Source organism: Erithacus rubecula (assembly GCF_903797595.1).
Source record: "Erithacus rubecula genome assembly, chromosome: 16".
Lineage (NCBI taxonomy): Eukaryota > Metazoa > Chordata > Aves > Passeriformes > Muscicapidae > Erithacus > Erithacus rubecula.
The window spans coordinates 10004645-10030849 of NC_136668.1; the positions used below are offsets into that span (position 1 = coordinate 10004645).

The 26205-nt window shown below is 47.8% G+C and overlaps 2 protein-coding genes across 4 annotated transcripts in view; both read right to left on the reverse strand.

The window, feature by feature from the left end:
• The window catches only part of KLHL3 (kelch like family member 3), a 52133-nt gene extending 39961 nt beyond the window's left edge, over positions 1-12172 (reverse strand). For 2 of the 3 annotated variants that reach the window (XM_079320190.1, XM_079320188.1), the window contains exon 1: positions 5365-5543. Coding sequence is in view for 1 of the 3 variants with exons in the window: in XM_079320188.1 (XP_079176314.1) it covers positions 5365-5378 (14 nt within the window). In the remaining 2 variants the exon portion in view is untranslated. Of the gene's footprint in view, positions 1-5364; positions 5544-12153 lie in introns of those variants that run through there. The other variant, XM_079320189.1, reaches the window with a different exon arrangement.
• Positions 12173-19386: 7214 nt separating this feature from the next.
• On the reverse strand, positions 19387-21180 carry HNRNPA0 (heterogeneous nuclear ribonucleoprotein A0). Its single transcript, XM_079320223.1, has one exon. The coding sequence runs from the start codon at positions 20855-20857 to the stop codon at positions 19925-19927; it is 933 nt and encodes a 310-aa protein (XP_079176349.1). The 5' UTR covers positions 20858-21180; the 3' UTR covers positions 19387-19924.
• Between the last annotated feature and the right edge of the window lie 5025 nt (positions 21181-26205).

Here is a 26205-nt window from a genome sequence, read left to right on the forward strand (position 1 = left end):
GGCTCAGGAAGTGCAAGTGACTTCATGGAGTTTTCAGGCTCCAAAGCTGGAACATGTACAGGAAGCAAGCAAATTAAACAAAAAAAGAAAAAATCTTAAAAAGAAAATGAAACTGAAAGGGAGCATCAGGGAGAGCCCCTCCCATTGCTCCCGAGGCAGGACAGCTGCATCACCACAGGACACTGCCCAGCCTCACAAACCCAAAATCAAGCCATGCACACAGAAATCATGGGGGCTTTTTCATAAGAACAAGCACAATGCTGAGATTTATTTATCAGCTCTCCAGTGCTGGAGACCAAAGATGTTCAAACTTTTCTTCTGCTGGCAAAAGATACAGTTCAAAGAACACAGCAAGTTCCACTGAACACCAAAGTAAATGTCAGGTCAAGCCTTCATAAAGCCTCACTCCAGCAATGTTTGTGTGTGCATTTTAAAAGCAAAAAAATCTTGCTTCAGGATTTTGGGAAAAGATCAATCAGCTCTTCCTAAAAAGCAGGAAAGGTGATTTTTAAAAAAACATCCTAAGAGATACCCTCAGCTTAATTAAAAGGATCAGATTTCAGAATTTGCCAAAGGCTTACTATGAGAAAATACTGCAGATTGTCTGGTTAAAAACTTGATTCAAAAACGATCAAGATATGCTATTTAAAGTTTTTTCCAAGTGACTCATATAAAAAAAAAAAGCAGATTTGAAGAATTAATGGCTAAGAGCCTTTAACTCATCTCTAAGACTGATTCAACTACCATAGAATTGTGTTCCAGCAATGGACGGAGGATGATTTTATCTGGGAGAGATATTTTACACCTCCATGCACATACTCTCAGAGATCACTGACACATTTCCAACATAAAAATGCAAGAACCTGAATGCTCCAAGCAAATGCATCCTGCCAGAAAGCAAAAGCTGCCCCTGAGAAGACCAAACCATTACATTTCACAGCCTTTTCTGAGATTTGTTCCCCCACAAGGTTAAGAATTATTACATTTGTTACTGTTGTTGTTTTAGTGGATTAAAGCAAAGGAGGAATGGGGTCCTCTGACCAAAGATACCAGCCAAGAACAACTGGACATGCTGGAAGCCCATGAGCACAGGGACATCACCCCCACGTTTGCCAAGCTGATGTCCTACTACAGCAGCAGGACTCGTGAGCCAGCTGCCAGCAGCAATTTGTTCTATTCCTGGGCTATTTGAGGCCGTGCACAGAGTGAATGGACAAATGATTTAATTTCCCTGGGCCAGATGAACATCCTCTTTACAGGCACAGCAGGATGTCCCTAAAATGAGCAGTGGCTCTTAATTTCAGGCAGTGCAAACCCCACTGCTCCCTCCTGCGTGGCCTTTCATGATGTCCCCAAGCAGAACAAGTGAACCCTGATTTGAGGGTCCCCAATTAAGCCAGTGCAGCTAATTACCACCCTGTTGACACTGTGTTCCTCCTCTCCAGGACCCCCTAGCAGAGCTGGGCTCAGGCTCCAGGGTTCACAGCCCAGCTCCTACCTGAGTGTGGCCACAACCCAGCTGACAGAAAGGTATTTTAAAAACCCATAACCCACTGTTCTGCTGCCTGCATCTATCAGCTATAAAGTTGGGTTGCCTTAGTTACCAGCAGTAATTACAGATGTCTTTGTAGATCATGTGAAAGAATAAAAGCTTTCCTCAAAGATAAACTGTCCCCTGGCCAGATTATTGCCATGCAGAGAGCTGGTAAACCCCAGGAACCAAAATCCCAGCTCCAACTCCAGTTCTAGCACTGCCTTTAGGGGAGCCAGGAGCTCACCCTGCAGGAAGGGCAGATCCCAAATGCAGTCTCCTTCAGAGCACAGAAAGGTGAGTTTCTGCTCATGTTTCTGGGAGAACAGCCTCCAGGTCAGCTCCTGCCAGCATGAACAGCACAGAGCTGCCCCTGCCCCAGGCTCTCACCCTGGGGAGGTGATGGGACACCAGGCATGTCCAGCCCAGCCTCATCCCCCTGTGCATCTCTGGGAGTGCTCTCCTCCCCTGCCTGGGCACCACAGGCTGAGCTCTGCTCTCCTGGCTGGCCCCAAAAACCACAGAGCACAAGCACCACAAGCTTGGCCAAACCTCAGCTGGGCTCAGTGTGCTGCAGGGGCAACCCAGCACCTCTGCAGCACCTTCATTAACTTAAAAATGCCTGCTAACCATGAATTTCCAAAGCCTGTGGAGCTTTTTTGTGGAATATGTAAGAATCATCACCAGGAAATATTAATCTACAGTTTCTGAGAGTTTTGATCACTCTGATCTAAAAACCTGACAGATGCCCAACAGCAGTTAGTAATCTTCAAAACTTTAATACAAAGATCAATGGAGACCAAAATACTAGTTTTAGTCTAAGCACAATGAAAAATCATTTTACTTTAACTGGCCTAATTCTCTGTTTAGAATCAACACCTCAAATCACATGACAAATACATTATGCTAAATAATTTTATTCCTCGAGTCAGGAAGACACAGTAAGGAAAACATGTCAGTGTAAAGGCATAGTTAAAAAACCTCAATTTGTGAATTTGTCTTTAAGGACATACAAAGGCATTTAAAAACTGTGACTGAAGGGATCCACATGCTGAACTAGGTTTTGAGAGGATTGCAGAGAAAAGCATTAAAACATATGGGAGGCAGCACAACAGAAAGGATTATTTTTCTTTTAATAGCAAAATTATTTTCCTATTTTGTTGATTCTTTTTCAGTGCCTACATCAACATGGAGACATTAGCTTAGGAAAACACACAACTGGCATAGAGCAGATCCATAAAAGGGTATTCATATCAAAGGAGACCTCAGGGGGAAAAAAGACTTTGGGAACTAGTGAGAAGAAAAGTCTTTGCTGACAGTAATGGAAACAACATAAAATAACACAAATATCACAATACCATTTGCTTTCAAAGGCAAATATTGTATTTCTCAAATAGATACCACAGACTACCTTCACTCAAATTTAAAACCACAGGTGTTTTAATATTTTAACAAAATAATTAACATTCCAGAGGGTTTTTTCTATTCAAACTCAAAAATATCTTGCAAATTCAGAACCAGAGGATCACACCTAACTGTAAGCCTTATGCAATTTCTCCATAAAATAGAAGTCCCATCATTTTATTATCAGCACAGTAAAAGAAAAGCAGGATTCTGAAGTTTTTGATTGCCACATGTGAATGCTTCAGGTAAAACCTCCCTTGCCCCCAGCTGCTTCTGCTCATGTGCAATGACATGGGCACATGATACCACTGAACATCCTGGGTGTGCAAGCTAACAGGATATTTGAGTCTGGGCAGGCTTGGGACCAGAGTCAGAGGTGAAGTGAGCCCCAACAGCACAGATCCTCACTGACTGTGAAAATGGAAAATGCAATAATATTGAAAACCAGGGGGAACTCTGCCATAATGAAAGTCACCGAGTGTAAAATTTGAAGACCAACGTGCCCAACACGGATGTGAGTTGAAATGCAGGGCAAAAGCACAACAAGCACAGACTGAGCCCGTGGTGCTCGCCCACCAAGGTCATTTTTGAACACCTGCCCCCAGGACTCTGAGCAGCCAGAGCAGCACAGCCCCACACACCGTGCCCTTCTGAAGCAGAAAGCAGGTGAGTATTTCCAGATTTTCTTGCCAAGAGTCAAACCCCACATCATTACTGCCCACAACCAGTTCAGAACTGCCTTCCTCTTCCCAAAAGCTAGAAATGAAAGCAGTAATTTGGGTAATCATTCCTCCCTTCCAGAGGCAGAGAACATGCTGATGGGGATAGTCATTCATGCCCTGAAAACAGATGGTCTGGAAAAAACAGGATAAGGTAAAACAGTCCAGGTATTTTCCCAGTGGCTTTTTCACCACTGTATCCCCAGAAAAAGGCCTCCAGTCAAAATGAGACCATTGCTGGTAGCCATCAAAAAAAAAAGTAACAAGCAACTGTGCCAAGGATGATCCCAGCCTGGGGTATCAAAACAGCTCTGTTCCACTTCCTCAAACACAGGCTCATTTATACAAATAAAGAAGAAAAAAAAAAAGGAAATCTCATTCCATGAGCTGGCATCTAGCATGACAAACTAAGATTTCAAGGCACTTGAAATAAATTAATATTTGGATTAATATTCAGAGGTGACTGTTCACACCATTACGGGAAGCAGAAGCCCTACAATGAGAAATGTGGCAGGATGAAAGGATTTGCACATTAAATACACAAACAATTGCAACCCTTGAGTCACAGAAGGGTAGAAAGCTGCCCTTTGGAGCTTGGAAAACAACTCCTACAGGCTGCTGTGAATGTTTTCACTCAACAGAAGGAAAATTTCCAGAATTTGGGGGTTGACTCCAGCTTAATTTTCTAATGTATCATATTTAAACAAAACCCCTGTCAAGCTCTGATATTTAGTCCTACCAGCAGGTCAAGCCCCTCTCTGTTCCCCACCCCCTGCAAGGTCACCAGCACAAAAGGAAGCACTCAGCATATCCTATTCTTAAAAAAATATTGTAAAAAACCCAGACCAGTTCAATGTTTAGTTGGAAGAAGCACAAGTAGCTTCTGGTGTGCAAAAGGCACCTGACAGGGGGGAGTAATGAGAGCTGAGCCAAGACACTGAACATCTCTCTGGCATCCACGAGGTCCCTGCACACCAATAGTATCTTTTTGGGGGTTCAGTGGATATTAGGTAGACTCGGCAAACACTTCTTCACGCAGGTTTTGGAGCAAAATAGCTGTCTGGCAGGAAATAAAGTGCATACAGCGCGGGTACGGTGCGAGGGGGCCGCGGGATGCCCTGCGCTGCCCGAACAGCGCCCGGCTGCCACGCACCCCGGCAGCAGCACCGCGGGCTCGCGGATTTCCACTCGTGACTCAAAAAGCAGCGAACACCAGCGAGTCTGTCTTGAGCGGAATGCCCAAGGTGGCTGCCTGCGGCTCCAGGCGCGGGCAGGGCATCGGGCAGGGCACGCACAAACCCAGCACAGTGTGCTGGCGGGGCAGCCACCCACCCCTCTGTCCGCATCCCAACCTTCTCTCCCTCTGTCCCCATCCCACCCTTCTCTCCCTCTGTCCGCATCCCACCCCCCTGTCCAGCATCCCAGCGCCCTGTCCTGCACCTCCATTTTAGCGAGCACCCCCCGACCTGCCTCCCTCACGTCCTTATTGACATCCGAGACACATCCCACGGAAACCCCTCCGTGCCTGAGCGCGGGCTCGCGTGGCCAAGCGCCTGTCATCATGACATTGCAACATCCTCCGGCAGCACGGCGGGCGCCCCCGGCAGCGGCATTCCCGCGGCGGCAGCGCCGGGCTCCCCGCATTCCTGCGCACAGCCGGGGAAGGGCATCCCCATCCCGGGCGGCACAAAGGCTGCCGGCGGTACCCACCTCTCCTCCTCCATTGTGCGGGGCGGCGGCGGGGCCGGCTCAGCGCCCCGGGCCCGGCATGGCTGCGAGAGGCCGCCCCCGCCCCGGGCCGCTTCCTGCGGGAGCGGAGAGCTGCGTGCCGGGCGCGCCCCGCCGCACCGACTGCCGCTGCTGCCGCCGCCGCGCTGCCCCTCCGCTCCCCTCCCTCCTCCCTCCCTCCCCTCCCCGGCGGGGCTTGCGAGCGTCTCTGGGCAACGGCAGCACCGCCCCGCACCGCCCCGAGAGCGCTCCGCACCGCCCCGCACCGCCCCGAGAGCGCCCCGCACCGCCCCGCACCGCCCCGAGAGCGCCCCGCTCCGCCCCGCACCGCCCCGAGAGCGCTCCGCACCGCCCCGCACCGCCCCGCACCGCCCCGCACCGCCCCGCACCGCCCCGCACCGCACCGAGAGCGCCCCGCACCGCCCCGCACCGCCCCGAGAGCGCCCCGCACCGCCCCGCACCGCCCCGAGAGCACTCCACACCGCCCCGCACCGCCCCGAGAGCGCTCCGCACCGCCCCGCACCGCCCCGAGAGCGCCCCGCACCGCCCCGAGAGCGCTCCGCACCGCCCCGCACCGCCCCGAGAGCGCCCCGCACCGCCCCGCACCGCCCCGAGAGCGCCCCGCACCGCCCCGAGAGCGCTCCGCACCGCCCCGCACCGCCCCGAGAGCGCCCCGCACCGCCCCGCACCGCCCCGAGAGCGCCCCGCACCGCCCCGAGAGCGCCCCGCACCGCCCCGAGAGCGCCCCGCACTGCCCCGCACCGCCCCGAGAGCGCTCCGCACCGCCCCGAGAGCGCCCCGCACCGCCCCGAGAGCGCCCCGCACCGCCCCGCACCGCCCGAGAGCGCCCCGCACCGCCCCGAGAGCGCCCCGCACCGCCCCGAGAGCGCCCCGCACAGCACCGAGAGCGCTCCGCACCGCCCCGCACCGCCCCGAGAGCGCCCCGCACCGCCCCGAGAGCGCCCCGCACTGCCCCGCACCGCTCCGCACCGCCCCGCACCGCCCCGCACCGCCCCGCACAGCACCGAGAGCGCCCCGCACCGCCCCGAGAGCGCCCCGCACTGCCCCGCACCGCCCCGGGAGCGCCCCGCACTGCCCCGCACCGCCCCGAGAGCGCCCCGCACCGCCCCGCACCGCCCCGAGAGCGCCCCGCACCGCCCCGCACCGCCCCGCACCGCACCGAGAGTGCCCCGCACCGCTCCGCACCGCCCCGCACCGCCCCGAGAGCGCACCGCTCCGCCCCGCACCGCCCCGAGAGCGCCCCGCACCGCCCCGCACCGCCCCGCACCGCCCCGAGAGCGCCCCGCACCGCCCCGCACCGCCCCGCACCGCACCGAGAGTGCCCCGCACCGCTCCGCACCGCCCCGCACCGCACCGAGAGCGCCCCGCACAGCACCGAGAGCGCCCCGCACCGCCCCGCACCGCCCCGAGAGCGCCCTGAGTGCCCTCCGGGCACGGGCAGTGCCGAGCTGAGAGCTGCCCGGCCGAGAGCAGGACCCGCCGGCAGCAGGACAAGGCACGGGCAGCTCCGGCCCCAGCATCCATCCATCCATCCATCCATCCATCCATCCATCCATCCATCCATCCATCCATCCCTCCATCCATCCATCCATCCATCCATCCATCCATCCATCCATCCCTCCATCCATCCATCCATCATCCATCCCTCCATCCATCCATCCATCCATCCATCCATCATCCATCCATCCATCCATCCATCCATCCATCCATCCATCCATCATCCATCCCTCCATCCATCCATCCATCCATCCATCCATCCATCCCTCCGAACCGCACTGCTGCTGCCCCGGAGTTGTTCCTCCGTGCGGCTCAAAACTGCTCCAATCCCTGCCATCTACGGACTGGTGGCTCAACAGTGCCGAGGTCAAGCCCGCACAGGAGAGGAGCAGCGATGGTGAGGAAGGAGAGGGTCCCAGGCCCCCTAAGTCTCCCCAGTCCCACCACAGAAAGCAGGATCTTGCTTCCCAACTTATCAAAACCTTCCTGTCCTTTGTGCAATCTATTGGGCCAAATACACCCTGCATAGGCAATATGGGCTCTTCTCAACTGCAAGTGCTATTTAACCTAAAGCACCAAACTAAAATACATTTGTAAGTTTATTCCAATTGATACAAAGGCACCGAGTTTGACATAAATCTTTTTTCCCTCTGATTTTATTTAAAAAAAATTTCAGTTGTATTCTGCACCAGTGAGGCCTTAAAAGGTTAATTGTGTTAAAGACAAGAAACATTTGCCTTCTTTATTACTCATCCATTCACAAAATGTTCTTGTGCAAAAGGAAGAGGTAAGTAGAAGTATCAAGAGATTTCTCTCGAAAGATGTCATTTCATTTCTTTTGTAAATAAAATTACCTTGCTCTTGTATGTTTCTCCTCAAGCCATGTCCTGAGCTCAATTTCATAGATCTTTTTAAAACCTATCAGCAATGATGATTGAACAGATGCTATTGTACCTTCCACAGGAGGGTTTCAAAAGCTTGTGGAGAATCTTTACTCATCACCCTGATTCTCCATATAAGAAAACTTAACACACCTGAAACTTAGAGGATTTTATCAAAGACACATGGGGATTGAGAGTCCTGCTATATAAATACCATTTGGCAGCTTACCCATAAACAGAAGAAATAAAGTCATGAAGTCAAACCTCACACAGAATTTAGGAAAATTCCTTCATTTTCCCTGGAGAAGCCTGTTAAACTATCAGTTTAAAACACCCAGATCCTCAAGTACTTTCCCCATGTCCAGTCTTACACTGTTGATGCACAAGATGCAAAACTGCAAGACACAAGCCCAAGCCAGAGGAAAAGGAACTATACAAAAACAGTACAATCTACCTTAGAAATGAGGGCTAGAGCTTGTTTCTGCTGAATAAATCCCTCAGTAATCATAAAAAGTCCAGATAAAAGAGCAAGTCCTGAAACCACTGCAAAGTGCTTGTTTATTTTTATTAACACAAAGTTTTTCAACAACAAAATAATAGGCTTTTACCTTAAAAATTTATATCTCTGTCCAGTCAACCTGGGAGCTAAGCACCTAAACTGAACCAAAACAGCAATACCTTCTTATATGCTTTGCCCCACAGGCTTGTGTACCACTGGATTCTACAAATCCTAAAAGGTACAGTGAAAGACAAGAGCAAACCAGTGAACAGTCCTTGCTGGACAGGGACAAAAACATGCTCCAGTAATCAGAGATTATCTTTACAGCTGCCTTGCAAAATCCTCGTGACTTGGTAACAACTCCAAGACAAAAACTTCTTGTTTGTTTTCAAGTGCAAAGACTGGTATCTTGAAAAAGCATTCAGCTAAAAGGAATTAGTGACACCTGATGGGTGGAATTTTTCCAGCCTCTTTCAAAAATTCCTAGTCTCAAGTAGTCGAAAATTGCATCTAATCTACCTTTGATCACTGACAACCATATAACCTTAATTCTCAGAGTAGAAAGGTCCCCAAAACACCTGTTCCAACCAGTCCCACCATCCCTCAGCCCACCAAAACCTTTCCAGATTCTTGTGACAATCTTCAGATCTACAGCAAAAGACCAAATCTCCCAATTCCAAGGAGCCACAGGGAGATGGGACAGAAAAGCATTGCCAGTGTCTCCATGGCAGCAAGGAATTTCTTCAATAAAAGTGGCATGAAGGGAGGGAATAAAAACAATCCCTACCAGTCTGATCCAAAACTCTCTCCTGGCCCAAAATCCAGCAGCTGGTTTAATGCTGAGGTTATAAGGAAAGGACACCAAGAGCTTACAAGAATTTAATTCTGTGAAGAGCTCCAATACAATCAGACAACACCCTGTCAATCTCCACAGCCTCTGCAGAAGCCTGAAAGGTCACTGTGCCTCCCAAAAACCAAGCAGAAAGCAAATGGCATCAAATTGGGAAAAATCCTTCCTAGCTCTGCAAGGCAAACTACAAGAGTCCTGAATCACTGGAACATCCAGCTTGAATACAGTGCAAACAATTCAGGAACATTTCACTCCCTGTACATACCTACAATATTCAGGCTCCAGAGATCCATACCATTAGCAAATTTCTATCTTTAACAGCTTTTCTGCTTAGTTGCATAATCCCTTCCATGAAATTATTAATCAACTTTCTTTAAAAATCTATGGTTTCAGTATTGAAGAGCTGGGAAAGGTGTAAATAAAACACTGCATTCACAGAAGCTTCTAAAGCTGCATCTTCACAGCTTAAATTATTTTTTATTCTGTTTTTTTTAGGGATATAGATATTTAAATAAATATATATATGTTTATTTTTATTAATACATATATTAAGTAATTATATTTATATTTGAGTGACCAAACTGATCTCAACCTGAAGCTGATTCTGCTTTGAGGGTTCTTTGAACCAGATCACCTCTAGGAGTCCCTTCCAAATACACTTATTTTGTCATGCTAATTAGGTAGATATTTATTTAGGTAGATCTGTATTTAGACCATATGTTTTCTTGGAAGAGGTTCACAAGTATAATATAAGAAAAGCAATATATAAGGTATCTGCTGGAATAGGTGGCTTGGTAGCCCCAAGGCTGGTTGCAGTTCTGGGAGGTGGATCTCAGGTACTGGCTCCCCAGGGACCTGGAGATCTGCCTCGGCAGAGGAGTCCTGAGGGTGATCTGCTGCCCAGCCCCTGCCAGAAATCAGTGACAAAACCCAGCCAGCAGCTCAAATGGACCTGCCAGAGCAGCTCAAAGGAGTCCCAGTTCTCACAAGGCTCAAAAGGATGTAGTGGGAGCCCTCCCAGGTAAGGCCCTCTCCAGAGCTGGAGTCAGGGATGCTCTGGCAGCTGAAGCAGTAGGAGGCTCCCATGGGATCAGTTTTCCAGAGTGTGTGACTCACAGAGCAGGGCTGGAGCACCCAGAGCACTCAGAGCAGGGCTGGAGCACCCAGAGCAGGGCTGGAGCACCCAGAGCACCCAGAGCAGGGCTGGAGCACCCAGGGCAGGGCTGGAGCATCCAGAGCACCCAGAGCAGGGCTGGAGCATCCAGAGCAGGGCTGGAGCACCCAGAGCAGGGCTGGAGCACCCAGCGCAGGGCTGGAGCACTCAGAGCAGGGCTGGAGCACCCAGAGCACCCAGAGCAGGGCTGGAGCACCCAGGGCAGGGCTGGAGCATCCAGAGCACCCAGAGCAGGGCTGGAGCATCCAGAGCAGGGCTGGAGCACCCAGCGCAGGGCTGGAGCACTCAGAGCAGGGCTGGAGCACTCAGGGCACCCACAGCAGGGCTGGAGCACCCAGAGCACTCAGAGCAGGGCTGGAGCACCCAGAGCAAGGCTGGAGCACCCAGGGCAGAGCTGGAGCACCCAGGGCAGGGCTGGAGCACCCAGGGCACCCAGGGCAGGGCTGGAGCACCCAGAGCAGGGCTGGAGCACCCAGAGCAGGGCTGGAGCACCCAGAGCACCCACAGCAGGGCTGGAGCATCCACAGCAGGGCTGGAGCACCCAGAGCAGGGCTGAGCACCCACAGCAGGGCTGGAGCACCCAGCCCAGCACTGCCCCAGATGTGCTGTCCCATGGAGATGTGCAGAGCCAGCAGCATCTCCAGCAGCACTCGGGGCTGTTGCCCTCTGCTGGCACACATCCCACTCCCTGCTCCTGCTTGTGCAGCCAGCACAGTCTGGCTTCAGAGCATTGCCTTCCTTCAGTCTCTTGTATAAATCACAATTCCTAGAAATAGTGTGTTTTTTCCAACTATTTCACAATAACATCACCCCCAGCTGTGGTTTCTGGGGCATCAGCCATTCCCCTGCTCACCCTACACAGCTGAAAATAAAATGTTCTTCCTGCTGCTTTCCTGGCTCTTTCCTGGAGCACAAGCCACGGATGTCACCCACAGTCAGGGGCACACACATTCTGCCCTGCAGTCATATTACATATTTGTATGTCAATTTGCAGGAAGATTTTTCAGACAGATTTTATTGTTTAGAATTTAGTGCTCAAATGAAAAACAATCAGGAAGAAAGCTGTAAAAATAACTCTTGTGGGCACTGGAAGAAAGGCAAAGGCCAGTATTCAGTTGCCTAAATGCTACCGAGCCTCCTTAGAGTCTGCACCTACTGGGTCTACAGTTCTTGCTACAGGCTCAGAAAAACACTAAACTTGAGAAAAAGTTCAAGCTATGGACCAAAAAGTAGGATTTTTTTTTAATCAAAATTTTTCTAATAAGATATAATTTTTATGTGAGTCTTCATCTTTAAAATACAACCCTTAATGCTTCCTTATTATCTCCTGTAATAAGGGGAAATTATCCATATGCTTCATAGAGATGTATGGCTTAATTAACATTTGTATACTACAGCTTAGAGATAACAGCATAAACAAAGCTATTCCCATCCAGGATCTCCACACCATAACCCAAGTCTCTTGTTACTGCTATTCCCTGTACACTCATTGTCTTGCTGTCTTCTTGGAATTTTTAAAAGCATTTCATTTCTTGCTCTTTGCAAAAACCAAGAAACACAGTCCACCACCCTCATATTGTAACAATGTGCTGCAGGATCAACACAAGTGAGTGAATCCCACAGATTCCACACACAAAAATTCAGACAGGATTGTTTCTGCATGCACATTATTTTACCAGAACAGAAAAACCTGTCTCAGGCAGCATACCTTCCTCACAGGTAACAGACTGACATTCACTATCTTGCCTGGTATTTTCTGGGCAAAGCTCTTTTCCTGTTCAATATGCCATAGCTTATTCACAGTGGGAACTGTATGTCAGGGGCTTGGCTCAGGTTTCTGTTCACTTACTCGACTTTTGTGGTGTGCTTTTCAGGGCTCAGCTTTCACATCCTCTCATTCACACAGAAGTGCATCCTGTGAAAGGAAAAAAACCCACACTTTAAAAACTTGCAACACTTTTGACAGAGAGCAGCTCCAGCAATAAAACGAGCCCAGCTCTTCCTTTCTGGTGATGTTTCTCAACTCCCTCTCATCTGACTCCTCAATACATTAAAACCAAGAGCTCCCCATTGCCACCACCTACACACAAAGTCATTGTAACATTTCCAAAACACACGCGATGCTGATTCACCGCCAAGCTCACGCTTCAAAGATTTAAAAGTAAAACTGATATGACACAGAGGAAGTTGAGATTTTTTATTTTTTTTTTTTCTGAGCACAGAACCGGTGCTGGGTGAGTAAAAGAAAATTCCCATAACATCTAAATGATGTCATTTGAGAAAAAAAAAAATTGCCTGCATTTAAGACTGCTGCAAGTAATGGACAGATGGGACTAGAGAGAAAAGGCACTGCAAAGGCTGGAGCTCCTTGTGCTCCTGGGATTTCTCTTTTTCAGGAGGACACATCTCCATGAGAGTAATGGTAGAAAGCTGGCACTGCTCTTGCAGAATGCAGTTGCTAACTACCCTGTGCAAGAGGCATTAGCAATGACAACTGCAAACATCCTGCAGTGCAGTAGTGATCGTGGGGGAGAAGTCCTGAACCTGCAATCAGGAGAGAAATGGGAATTTAGCATCAAGAATCTTTCACAACGCTGTGACCCAGCCCAGGAGAAGCCAGTGAGCCCGAAACCAGAGGACATCCCTTCTGAGGTGGGAGGGGATCTGGAGGATAAAATTCGAGTAAACTATTTCAAAACACAGCTGATAGTGCTGTGCTTGTGTACAATAACAAGGTAAGCACAGCCTCCCCCCAGGGCCATGCCCTGCCCATTGCAATTTGTTCATCGGGGCGTGTGGCTGGGAGAGGGAGGCTTCCCACTGGAGCTGGGTTAGTGTGCAGTAAAGAAAACAAGGTTATTGATCCTCAGAGAAAAAGCAAAAAGCACATAAACTTCCAGTCCCAAACTACTTCACCTATCATTGCTTTAATCCAAGACTGTGCTGCAAACAGGTTCAGTATTCCCGAATTTTCTTCTTCCCAGTCAGTGCCTGCAGTGACTACACTCGTGCTTCCTTTCCCATAGGGTTCATGGAAGCAAATTTTCTTACAAAAGAGGGAAAGTCCTTTGTAAAGCCACAGAAAACAACAAAAATTACAGAAATGACAGAAGAGACTAAGATGGTAACTCATCTTTTATATTGACTAGATTACAGACTAACAGCATGTTTTTGGATGCGTGACTTTGCACACTTTTCAATTCAAAGAGCATTCCCAGGAGAACAGGACTTCTGAGACAAACCAGTTGGCAATTCCATGGTATAAAGTAGCATTTGAACAAATTATGTACTTTCAGATTCGTCAGCTCATTTTGCTTCTAAGGAATTTTTCTGCAATGTTAATCAGTGATTGGTACTTTGATGGTGGTGAGCAAATGTGCATCTTGACACATTTCCAGCCAGAAATTTAATTCCCTTCTAAATTGGCATAGATTCCTCACTGCATTAGTCATGAAAAGAGGTATTTATAGTAGTTTGATGAATATAATATGCACCAAAATTGTACACAGCTCAACATAGCCCATTTTTAAAAAAAACAGAAGAGCTATTCTTTCAAATCTGTGTATTTTCCATCTGCGAAAGCATTTGGGAATGAAACCATAAGCATCATGCTAAGAGGGTTAATATCCAGATGCCTCAGACAGATGGCATTATTAGTCTGCCTGGGCTTGACATCTAGTTTTCCAAGTTAAGGAGCTTTGGCTCCTTGGACGGCTGACAATCTGAGAATAGCCGGTGCTCTAAGCCTGACGTTTACTGTAACAGCAACAGGAAACATTGCAGCTTTGCCTGTAAGACTTTTAGCAAAAAAAAGTTATACCAAGATTACCCACATTCAGAATGTACTTTGAAAAATGTTGTTGCAGTTTTAGGTTAGAATTCCTACTAGCAAAGGCTGAACCACAGAGAGAGAAGTAGGTGAATTTTGGTTTTTAAGCTGGCTGGGTTTTTTTTTAACTACAGGCTAGACCTGAACTGTACTATCTTTTTAACTGTTCAGTCTATTCAGCAGGTAGAACTACAGGAAACAGAAAAATCTGAAGAATGTCTCTCTTCTGCAGTGAACTACAGCCGTACAGCTGTTGTTCTTTCAGGGTTCCCACTACCCGTTTTCCCAGAGAGATGTTTCTAAGGGGAATATAGAGTCTATAGGATTAAAACACTGTGAGAGCCACATGAACAAGAGATATCAGTTCAAAAGTTACTATTTCCACCCATTTACATATAATAGAAATTGCTGAGAGTTCTGGGAGCAGAGAAGATAAAAAGACTAGGATTTGTCAAAGTGAACAGCAACAAGAAAAACACCCAATTCCATCAGCCCCTTTACAAGTTCTAGGTACAGGTAAATAATAAAAAATTCCCAGGAAAGTATACATAGCAGGAAGACTTTCATCTTGTAATGAGAAATACACATCTGATACTCATCAATAGTAATGCTTACATTACAGCATAAGTAAATACTCGTTAAAGGTGAGTGGAAGTAGAGGTAACATCTGTGTATGCATATAAATGCACATACCAGAAATAACAGAGCAGTAATGCTTCAACAGGAGACCAAAAATTGCCCATCCACAAAAGCAAATAATGCTTGTTCAGGCTAGTTCAAAACTCCTTGTGGTGTCTGCATTGTGAAATACATTTTCAAGTGAAGCAGGGTACAACTGTTTTATTCATCAAGAAATACAAAAATAACAGGCAGAAAACTTATCTTTAAGGGACACATATACCAGATCACAGAATCGGTTATGCAAAACATGTTAAATAACCCATTGTTTTGTAAACTATGCCTCTGGCTAGTGTGAAAGACTGAAAATTGGGTGTTACACTTTTAATCACCTAATATTAATCAAAGGTATATACAGAATTTGAAAAACCACTGAAAATGCCTTCTTCCAAACAGCTCCAAAAATAAAAGGTCTGTAACAATGTAAATGACATAAATGTGGTACAAACCGTTGATAACATCATCAACATTAATAGCAGCTACAACAGGTCAAACAATCCTAATCTAAAGGTTTGGATAAATTGCCTATCAAAACCCCAACCCTCTCACAGACTAGAGGAGCAAAACCCCGTTCTCACAAAGCACACCATGTTTTGTTCACTGTGTGCACATCACAGGGATGTCCTTCAGGCTATTTTTTAGGGATTAATTAACAATATAATAACTTAAGACAGAATTTTTCGTTTTAGAATAAACATTCTGAGGTATGCAGAGAAGGGAAGCTGCTCTCTTTTCATCCTTGAGCAGGAGGTTGAGGTCCTTAGCATCACTCTGGCTCAGACCCTTTTTGGCAGCAGTGGCACTGCCATGCTGGGACAGCACAATCAGCTGACAGAGCAGGGTAATAAACCAGTTTTCTGACCTACACCATCCAATTAGACCTCCCAATGCTAAATGAAAGTAAAATGTGCTTTACAGGGAGCTCAGCTGCGGGTTGGGGGGAGGACACCATAAAGCATTTGAGAACTTTATATTTTTAGCCATTTGAAGTATTTGTGCTTCACAGGTCGTTAAGTCCGTATGTGCAAAGTATCTGTCGGAGTTCAGGCACACCTCCTGTGCACCCAGCTGTGCACACCCTCATCTCCCACAGGGCTGAGCTGCTGGCAGCAGGATGGGACTGCCAGAGCCGGTACTGGAGCCTGCAGCACAAACCCAGCGTGTGCCCAGTTCTGCACGGAAAGGATTGTCCCCCCAGGCTGCACTACAGCAGCCTGCAGGACAAGAACACAGCTTCTACTTCGCAAATGTCTCACACTATCAGTGACACACCGGGATTTACTGCCATCGACGCTGTCTGAGCTGTTACCATGTTCTAAAACATCTTTTCAGCACCTGATGTTAAAACAAACACGAGGGAGGTACTTCCACAGACTTGTGCAAGTATCATTGCACTACATTTACAGGTGTTTAGCATGTTTCCTTTTAATGCAGTGGTAGTCAGTATTGTAAAAGTGTAACTTAGGCTAGTTTTATTAGCCAAATAAAATTTACAAGAACAAATTATATTTTAGAAGAGGCATAACACCCATTACTATTAAAAATTGTATGTACATCACAACACACTGAGTTCAGTGACACTGTAGTCTGAAAAGTTTGGGTTTGGGAATTCCATTTTGGTCATGCAGATTACAAAAATAAAACATCTGTGTTTTAAGAGAACTATCACATTTTTACTTTATTAAATGCTGAAAGCAAACTAATTGCTCTTATTTTGTATTTCTCACAGATGACGTCAACACAATTGAGCATTTGGTCCTGAACAGAAGGCCATTAACTTATTGAGATAATTTCAGACATAGGAAATTCAGAACTCAACTACAAAGGAATAGCAAAGTAAAGTTACTTTATTTCTATCTTCATGACCTTCCTAAAGTGAAAAAAGTTTGTGAAGTCACAAACTTATTTACATGCCAGCTATACACCTTATTTCAGCTCAGTTCTTCCTGTGCACCTCTATGCAGGCATATCCACCTAGGGCTCAGAAAATCATTAAATACTTTCCAACACATAAGCAAAGCTTTATCAACAAATCTTCTATTACTAGGAACTGTACTAGAAACAGGTTTATATTCCAAGAGTCTTGAAGTCACTGTCTTTAATGCCACCAAATACAGATCTGCACTTTTCTAAAATCCATGGTACATCCTGGCATTGATACCCCTTCCCCACCTGTGCTTAAAGGACCTTTTCCAACGTCACCTGCAGGGTCAGAAGCTTTTGCTCCCAAGAAACCAGGGGTCAAAGGAGAGCAGGTGCCACCTACTCAAGCCACCAGAGAATATGGTTAAACAGGTGACAATCTTTTGAGGGCAACACTAGACAGCCTACTCCCTAACCCACGTGCAATTTTTGAGATCAGCTTTTTGTTCTAGCAGATATTAGTCCTACAAGGACTACTGCACACAGGTAACAGCACATTTCAGCATAACAGCTTCCAAATTGTCAGATATCACACACAAAGTCACTTCTAAAAATCCTACTTGTTTCTAGTACCAACATATTCTGTCACAGCACGTAACATGAAAACACCATAAAGCTGTAGTTGATACACAAACCTTTAGCTTCCTAAATCAAATGACAAGACACATCACAAAAGTGAATTTAGTAATTTCTCTGCAAATCCCTTAATAAGGGTAAGGCAACTCACTACTGCAAAGGACTAAAACATACCCCCAAACTAACACAGGACCTAGAACTCTGCTCATTTCAGCTAAAAACTGGAAAACTGTGCTTCAAATGAAGTTCAAGGATAACTGTCTAACACGGTTGTGAAATGCAAAGGTATGCAAAAGGAAAAGACTTCAAGCCCAGTGAGCTGAAATAAAACCACCTGAAGCTGTGCACAGGCAAGAGCTGGCACTTGCAGTGTTTTGCAAACTCAAACTCTGAAATTTGACTTACAACAATGTGTAAGAGATGTTGGTGCCCAACAGTGACTAACAGGCCCTTGAGATAGGTTCCAAATAACTCACTGTTTGCAATTATATTGTAATTTTTCTATCTATAAAAGCTCAGCTAAGCCCATGAAAACCAGTCCCTCGGTAAGAGCTGTAATGACCACAACCAGGAGGAAGCTCAGCTCTTAGTTTAAACCCTGATGATACCAAGAGGTTGTCCTGTTTGTTTAAGATCACAAAGGCAATTAAGGTGATGCAGTTTCACTTCTAATAGCAACAAAGCTCATTTCAATTTAAATCATCAAGTTAGATTGCTAACAAATAATAACAACACCTTGAAACCTCATGTGAAGTCCTTCAGCCCAGAAGCACCAAGCCCTACACATTTAACCTTTCACTGGAATCAGTGGGAATTATATGTCCAATATCTTGCATATCTGGAGGAAAGCAAAAAGCAGCTTTTATGATGCAGTCCCATGAAACATCAACAAGCTTAGAAACCTGAAGTTAAAATAACTTTGTACTTTTTAAATGCATGCCCCACATCATATATACTCTCACTCAAGCATATAAGGAATTCAAATCTTTTATTTGATATCCATAAACCCATAAACGTTGCTATTCTATATTTCTATGCAGGAAGGCAGTTTTCCCCTAAAACATTATGCGTTTTTAATAAACAACAAACTTTAATTCTATTGTGTGAAAGGGCTACAAATATACATTTTTTTATCAAGTAGACTACACAGATATCTTTGCTTTACAACTGGCACCTATGTTACTGGTACATTTGCTGGCTCACTTCTCAGAGCTCTTTGCCCACAGTTTTGATCACCACTTTCTGAAATATGGGCAACTGCAATTATTATTTTTTAGATTACGTGCTGAGGCAGGTATTGCAAATCCATTCCTTTCCCCCCTCACCCAATCAGCAGTCAGGGATCCCATCTTGATTCACATGCAGATGTCACTGCATTCTACACCAGTCATCTAGTGGCATAAAATAACTTTCCAAAGTCTGGTACAATTGTTAGCAAGCCAGTTTTACTCCTGCTTTAAGGAATCCACAGCACGGGGCTGCCATCCTGACAGCAGATGGAGCTGTGAGAGCTCCCGGGGAACTTCAAGGAAGGACAATAGTTCCAAGTGAAATCTGTTAACCCAGGGCTAGGAAAACAAGTATGCCTTTAATAGAAGGGATAAATGTCGACCCTTTCCTGGAAGGAATCACACACAGACAAACCAAGGACTTGAAAACTAAGCAATAAGAAATTCTGAACATTTTATATGAATGAAGCACATGCTTAACACAAACTATTTCTTCAAAACTACACAGTACATACGTTGATGGAAAAGTTTTATAGAAAAAATTGACCAACCATGTCAGCACGCCAAACTGCCTAGTACAAGATGGTGGATGCACACAAACTGCCAAAGTGAGAACAAGTATTTAAAAAACAGACCACATCCACGGATTAGTACTTCAAAAAAAATCTCTCTGTCGAGTGTTTGAAAGCCACTAGCAAAAAAGTCAGTTAGGACCCATACTGGCAACAAAATATTTACTACTCTGAGTACACAGAGATTTTAAAGCAGAGGAACACTTGCTTCAAACCTAGAAAAGCCTTAAAACCGTACGGAATTGATCCTAGGAAAAAAAATTAGACGTGTAAAGGTCAATGAACACAATGATTTATTTAAAAAATAAAAAACGTAAAAACCATTTTCTTTCCTCCTTTACAGAAATGTTAAAAGTCAGTCATGGGATCCGAGTAGCTTTTGTAGAAAAAAACGAAGTATCCAGGCATCGAGTTCTTACAACAAAGGAACTTCCCCCCAACCCTCCCCAGTTTTTACTCCAGATCAGCAAGACACTTCCCACCCCGCACCCCCCAAAAAACAAATTAAAACAAGACATTTTTCGTTGCTAGTATAAAAACGACCAAGGTCCAAGTAATAATAAAAAAATAGAGTCCATCAATGACTGTAACACAAAATATGTGTATGTGGGGCCCAGTCCATCTTCAGAGAGAACGAAGTGGCACAGGCAGCAGAGGCGACCCTCAGGGGGCATTTAGGAGCCGCTCCCACAGCAGGGAGGCATTTAAAAGGAGCTGCCCTTCGGCGAATGAGGGGAGAAACCATTTAGAAGCTGCCCCGTATGGGAGGGAGGGCTCTGCACGCCCCCCCTCAATGGGTATGGGCGCTGCAGCTCAGAAAGAGCCGCCCCCGTAGCCTCCCCCACCATAGCCTCCTCTGTACGGTCCACTGTTACTGCGGCCCCCCCAGTTGCCGCCCCCTCCTCCACCTCCTCCGCCGCTCTTCATGGGGCCGTAGGAGGACTGGTGCTGGCTGTAGCTGCCGAACCCGCCGTACCCGTTGCCGTAGTCGCCGCCTCCCCCTCCGCCGCCGCCTCCGTAGGAACCGCTGCCATAGGAGCCGTACCCGCCGCCTCCTCCCCCGCCGTAGCCGCCGTAGCTGTTGTAGCCGCCGCCTCCTTTGGAAAGCCCGTTGTGATCCCGGTTGCCGGAGCCGCCGCCGCCCCGGCCCCTTCCTCCTCTGCCTCCCCGGGAGGGCCTGGAAGAGCCGCCGCCTCCCCCGCCCGCCTGGATGTCCTCCTTGGGCACGGCCTTCTTGACCTCCACTCGGTGGCCCTGGATGGGGTGGAACTTGACCACGGCCGCCTTATCGGCGGCGTCGTGGTTCTGGAAGTAGACGAAACCGAAGCCGCGCTTTTTCCCGCTCTGTTTGTCGGCGATAATCTCGGCCTTCTCCACGGGGCCGAACTGGCTGAAGTGCTGCACCAGGTCCCCTTCGCCCACGTCCCCTTTGAGGCCGCCCACGAAGAGCTTCTTCACCTTCGCGTGAGCGCCGGGCTTGGCCGAGTCCTCCCGGGACACGGCCCGCTTCAGCTCCACCGCGTTCCCGTCCACCGCGTGGGGGGACGCGGCCATGGCGGCGTCCGCCTCCTCCACCGCCGAGTAGGTGACGAAGCCGAAGCATCGGGAGCGCTTGGTCTGCGGGTTGAGCACGACCACGCAGTCGGTGAGGGTGCCGTAGGCCGCGAAGTGCTCCCGCAGCCCGGCCTCCGTAGTCTGCACGTTCAGCCCGCCGATGAACAGCTTACATAGCTGCGAGTTCTCCATGCTGCCGCCGGTGCCGCGCCTGGGCCTGGCGCCGAGACTCCTCCTCCTGTTCGGGGGCAGCTCCGGAGGTTTCTTCCCCCCCTGCTCCGTCTTGCCGCTTCTTCCCCCTGCGAGCAACGGGACCTCACGGCTGCGGCGGCCGCCGGCGGTGGCTCGCTCGGCGCGGCCCGGCGCCTCCGCTCCGCCTCACCTGACCGGCAGCACAGTCGGGGCGTCCCCGGTGCCGCCGCTCCCCCGGAAAGGCGGGCGGGGGTGGGGGCGAACACAGGCGCGCACAAAATGGCGGCAGCAGCTTCTCGGGAGCGCGGCCGGCGACTGGTGCCCACACAAAGGGGCCGCCGGGAGCCCCGCCCTCTGGGCCCGCCCCCCGGGCCGCCGCAGCCAGTGAGAGCGGGGCGCCGGCGCCGCCCGCCACTCGCCTTGAAGGGGCGTGGCTTCGGCCGCGATGGACGTCTGCAGCAATCAATGAAAGGGCGCGACCTCCGCAAAAGTCCCGGGGTTCGCCGACGACGGACGCGGCGATCAGCCAATAGAGGCGCGGGACGCGTTCCGCGCGCGCCGGCCGGAGGGGCGGGGCACGCTGCGCCAATGCGCCGGGCCCGCGGCCGGCAGCCAATGGGACGCCGCCTCCGGCCCGGCGCGCGCTCCCTCCCCGTTGGCCCCGCCCCGCGGGGGGCGCGGCAGCGCGCGGGGGGCGGGGCGCGCGGGAGCGTTTGAAACGCGGGGACCGTTGGGCGCCCCCTGCGCGCGCCCCCAATGGCGGAGCCGCGCTCCCGCGAGAGGGGCTCGGGGCCTCCCCTCAGAGCGCCGCTGGAGCCCTGCCGAGCTTCTGGCACAACCTCCGCGCTCCAGCACTGAGCAAGTGGCGCAGGATCGCGGCCGGGCCGTCCTGGGGTGTCCCCATGGAGGGAGACTCCACATGCAGTCCGTCCCATCCCGTCTGTACCGTCACTACACTGTAAAGCAGTTCTTCCCCCTGGTCGGGTGAATCTTCCTGCGCGTCAGTTTGTGCCGCTGCCGCGTGTTCTCGCGGTTGGCGCCGCGCAGCGGAGCCCGGCAGCGCTCGGCACCGCGCCTGGACGCGGCCCGGCCGGGCTCCGTCCCCGCTCGCTCCCAACTCCCCTGCTCGGGGTAGAGCCCTCCGCTCTGCCCTCTCTGTCTGCTCCCTGCCAGCCGTGTGTGCCCCTCGTTTGTGCCCCCTGGGCTCCGGGTGCCGGTCTGAGCAGCGGGGCCGGGGCCGGTGAGGACAGTCCGGGGGTCTGGAGGCTGCAGGGACCTTGTGGCTCTGCACAAGGGGCACAGCCGGGGGGTCAGGCTCTGCTCCAGGGACAGGGGGACAGGAGCAGCCTCAAGGTGTGCCAGAGAAGGTTTAGATTGGATATCGGGGAGGAATTCACGGAAAACACTGTCTAGCCCTGGCACAAGCTGCCCAGGGCAGTGGTGGAGTCACATCTCTGGAGGGATTTACGGTTCAGTGGTGGCTTTAGCAGTGCTGAAGGAAGGGTTAAATTCGATGATCTTGAAGGGCTTTTCCAACTTTAAGTATTCTGTGATTCTTTGTCACTAACTCTTCCTGCTACTATTTCCTGCCCTGCTTCCCAGTCCTCCTTCCAAGTTTATCACAGCCTACTCACCCTTAAATCTCTCCTTAGCTGTGAAAAGGAGGTATTTTTTCAGAGAAATAATTAGAGCTGTTCAAGAGTGTGCAAGTCCTGTGGAATGATGAATAGTGAGATAATTTTCCTTTTTTTTCTCTTACTTTTATAGTACATTCAACATTGCCTTCATGAAGACTGCTGCATTACTTTCAACATAAGAGAATTTTTCATTAGAAAGATTTTTTTTTTCCTTTTTTGATCTTACTGCCAATGGAGTTTATGTTAAAAATTATGCAGGAGCTAAGAATGGCTGCTGTTTTGCATTAGGCACTGTCAGGATGTAGCTCCACAGTTTTCTGAACTGATCCTGCCTTTTCCCATGTGCCAGCCTTGATGCTTCTGCAAACACACAGCGATCCGTGTAAGAGAACTGAGACAGCCATAAATAGTTTTATCATGATAAAGGACTCTGGTTTCAGCTGCCTCAGCTTTCTGAACCATTTTTTGCGTGACCTGCTGCTGCTGGCAGAAGGGACGAAGCAGAACTGCAACATCCTCCTGATATGGATCAGTTGGAAAAGCTCCCTTAGAGACACAGGCACAAGGGGAACACTATCTGTGCTGGAGGGTTGGTTAACCACAGCCCAGAAGAAATCCAGAGAGGCTGAACACATTTTTGTCTCACAGACTAAGATTATCATTAATCAGTAGCATTGATATTTGCAATACAGTAATCTGATTTTAGTCAGATTGGATTTTTTTTTTTTTTGTTATAGCCAAGCTTATAGTAAGAATAACCTATTAAATGCCTGTTTGTGACAATCACAAGGAAAGTTGTCACAGGTTTAGATTGATTTGTCTCAATGCATGAATTGACATCATCAAGAAAAGAGAATAACCCATAATGCCGCTGAAATATTTGTGGTTTTAAAATAAACAAAAATGTTCTACTGTATTGAATAAAAATCTTACCACAGGCTGTCTGCAAGCCACACATAAATTACAGGAAATACAAAACTATATTTTGCCTACTAGTTATTGTAATAGCTGTACTGCCCTTCACAAGATAAATTGTGTCACATAGAAAATAATCCATGAGAGTTTTGTAATTTAGACCAAGAATGGTGAAAAATTAAGAGGACCTAATTATGGTCTCAACAGATAACTAAGAAAACAAAGCTTGTTTACAGCACACTTTCTCTCCCTGAAAGCAAAACAGACAAGCAGACCAAGGAACAGATCAAAGAAAAAAGTCACAGCCTGCATCAGGAGGAAGGGATGAGGGTCTTTAAGATGTGAGTAAATCAGTAGGAAAAATCAGCTGCTGACTCAACTTCCTCTTCACTTACACTTCTGACTGGTTGATTAATGAAAGGACATCACCTTTAAGACACACATGTCTCACAGGTGGAAATGTCTCCTCTGAAAAGGCACAAAGGCCAAACTGCACTTGGCCTGGTGTCCTTCTGTCCTTCCATGCACCTGCCCTTCCCAGCTGTGGAAGTGACCTGGTGCTGTTCACACCTCACTCAGAACCCCGTTCAGTCCTGCTGAGAGCTCTGCACACATCCACTGGCACATCCCCCAGGCTCTGGGATGCAGGTTCCCCAGACAACTGAGCATCAGCTTCTCCTGCAGGTCCCACAGCCCTTCATTCCTCCCAGGTCATCCACCTGCCTTGGAGACTCCAGCTGGGGCTCTCCAGCTCCTGTTGGTGCCTGCAGAGACACCCAGCCCCCTGAGCTGAGCAGCAAATCACCTGTTACACACATCCCAGGCAGCAGGTGCCCTTCTGTGCCCCTGGAATGTTCTCAAGCCACAGGAGACACAGGTGCTGCCACAGTGTCAGTGCAGAACCCAAGATGAGTCTGACTCTGTGAGAGATGTAAATCAGAAACACTCCAGCAGCCACAGCAGCTTCCCCACAGAATTTTTAAACTGCTTTTTGCTGTAAATGCATAATGCCATCCTATGGATATAAAAATTCTTAGGAAAGTGTCATGCAAAAGAAATACATTCTTTTCACTTTCTGACAAGGCAGTTGCAGCATGATATTTTTTAAATTCTGATAGCAGTCTATAGAATAAAAAAAAATCAGCAACTGAAGTTTCTGAATTTTGATGGGTTTTTTCAGATAAAAGCTCCACCTGTGTCATTACCTAAAGGAAATGTGTTTCTCAAAGCAGAAGCATTGACCAAATCACACCAATCAGATTAAATGTCTTAATGGGGCATTTTAATTCGCATTTTACGAAAAAGGAAAAACCAAATCATTTTCATGTATACACCTTTCTAGTTACTCAGAAGAAATCATACTGCCTAGAGTCCACAGGAGGGCATTGCTGCTTAAGAGATTGAAAACCAGAGACATCTGAGCAGTCCCTTCCCAACACAACTTCCTGTGTTACCATATATTCTTAGTAAAAGCTGATGCAAAATAATTTTTTAATCAATTTTTATAATTCAAGAAACATAACTTTGTCGTGCTATTTGATGGGTCCAAACTGCCAAGATGGAAAAGGAATAATGAAGTTTTGCAGAAGAGCATGAAGGCAACAGAAAAACACTATGAAGTCAGAAGTAGTTCATAGGTTATAAATATTTTATCTAAACTCTCATACAAACACAAAGTCATATCTTTTTAACTAGTTTCAATCTCTTTAATCTAGTTACATCTGTGGCTTCCACAGCTGACAGGCGTTGATTCTTTTTCTTTTGAGCAAATTAGGTATATGACTTACATTTTTAATAAGTTTAGGTTTGGTTTGTTTGTTTGTTTTTATATATATAGTGCAATGCTTTACACTTAGGCTTAGTTTGACTTTTCAGCAGACAAAAAGCATTTTGAAGCTGCAGGATTCCTTCATGCAGACTGTTTGCTGAATTAGTTCTGCATTCACATTGAAGACTGTAATAGTATTACCTTAGCTACACACACATTCCACCCCGATTTTTCTAATTGAGCTTAGGTATGAGCAGTTGGGAATATGATGGATTAAACCACAGTTTCCCACACCAGTGTGAGATACACACACAGAAACAAAAAGATATTTGTTTTCATCATTTCAATGAGATATCATTAGAATTTTGGAAGGCTCACTCCTACCCAACACCTCAGGCAGAGTGTAATTGTGCTGCTCATAGGGAGGCAGTTTGTGTAAAAATACAGCAGCACCACGAGCATTCCCAGCCTGGCATCTCCTTTAGTTATGGCTGCAAAAACTGCTGAAACATGTACAGCTGTCCTTGAGAGAGCTCTTGGCTTTTTGGCAAAAGTTTCCCTTTCACTCTGCTGTTTGCACTTTCATCTGCATAAACATTAAACCTATGATCTTACTTTGGAGACTTTCATGAATTAGTACTGATCAGGACAGGGTTTTTTGTGATTAAAAGATTAAGAAATACTGAAAGGCAACTAGATAGACTTTACCTCCCTACAGTCTGAACATGACACTCCTCAGGATAAAAACCTCTATCTTGTGTAAATTCACAGGAGAATAAAAAACTAGCCCTCTCTTGTATTTGCTTAATGCAAAATAAGATAACCTACAGATAAAAGGGTAACAGAATAACCCACAGGTACTATTTCTTCAGTAAGTAGTATCAAAGTTTATCTACGAAACAAATTCTTCCCAGAGCCCTTTTTAAGGGGAGTTTGCAGAAGAAAGAAACGCACCTTTGTGAAGGGTGAAGTGGAAAGTCATCAGAGAATTGAATTTGCATTCTTTTCTTTGGACTTAAGTTACCATT

What these genes read in the sequence shown, in the direction of transcription:
- HNRNPA0 (XM_079320223.1), bottom strand. Translation starts at nt 20,857, where the DNA reads ATGGAGAACTCGCAGCTATGTAAGCTGTTCATCGGCGGGCTGAACGTG.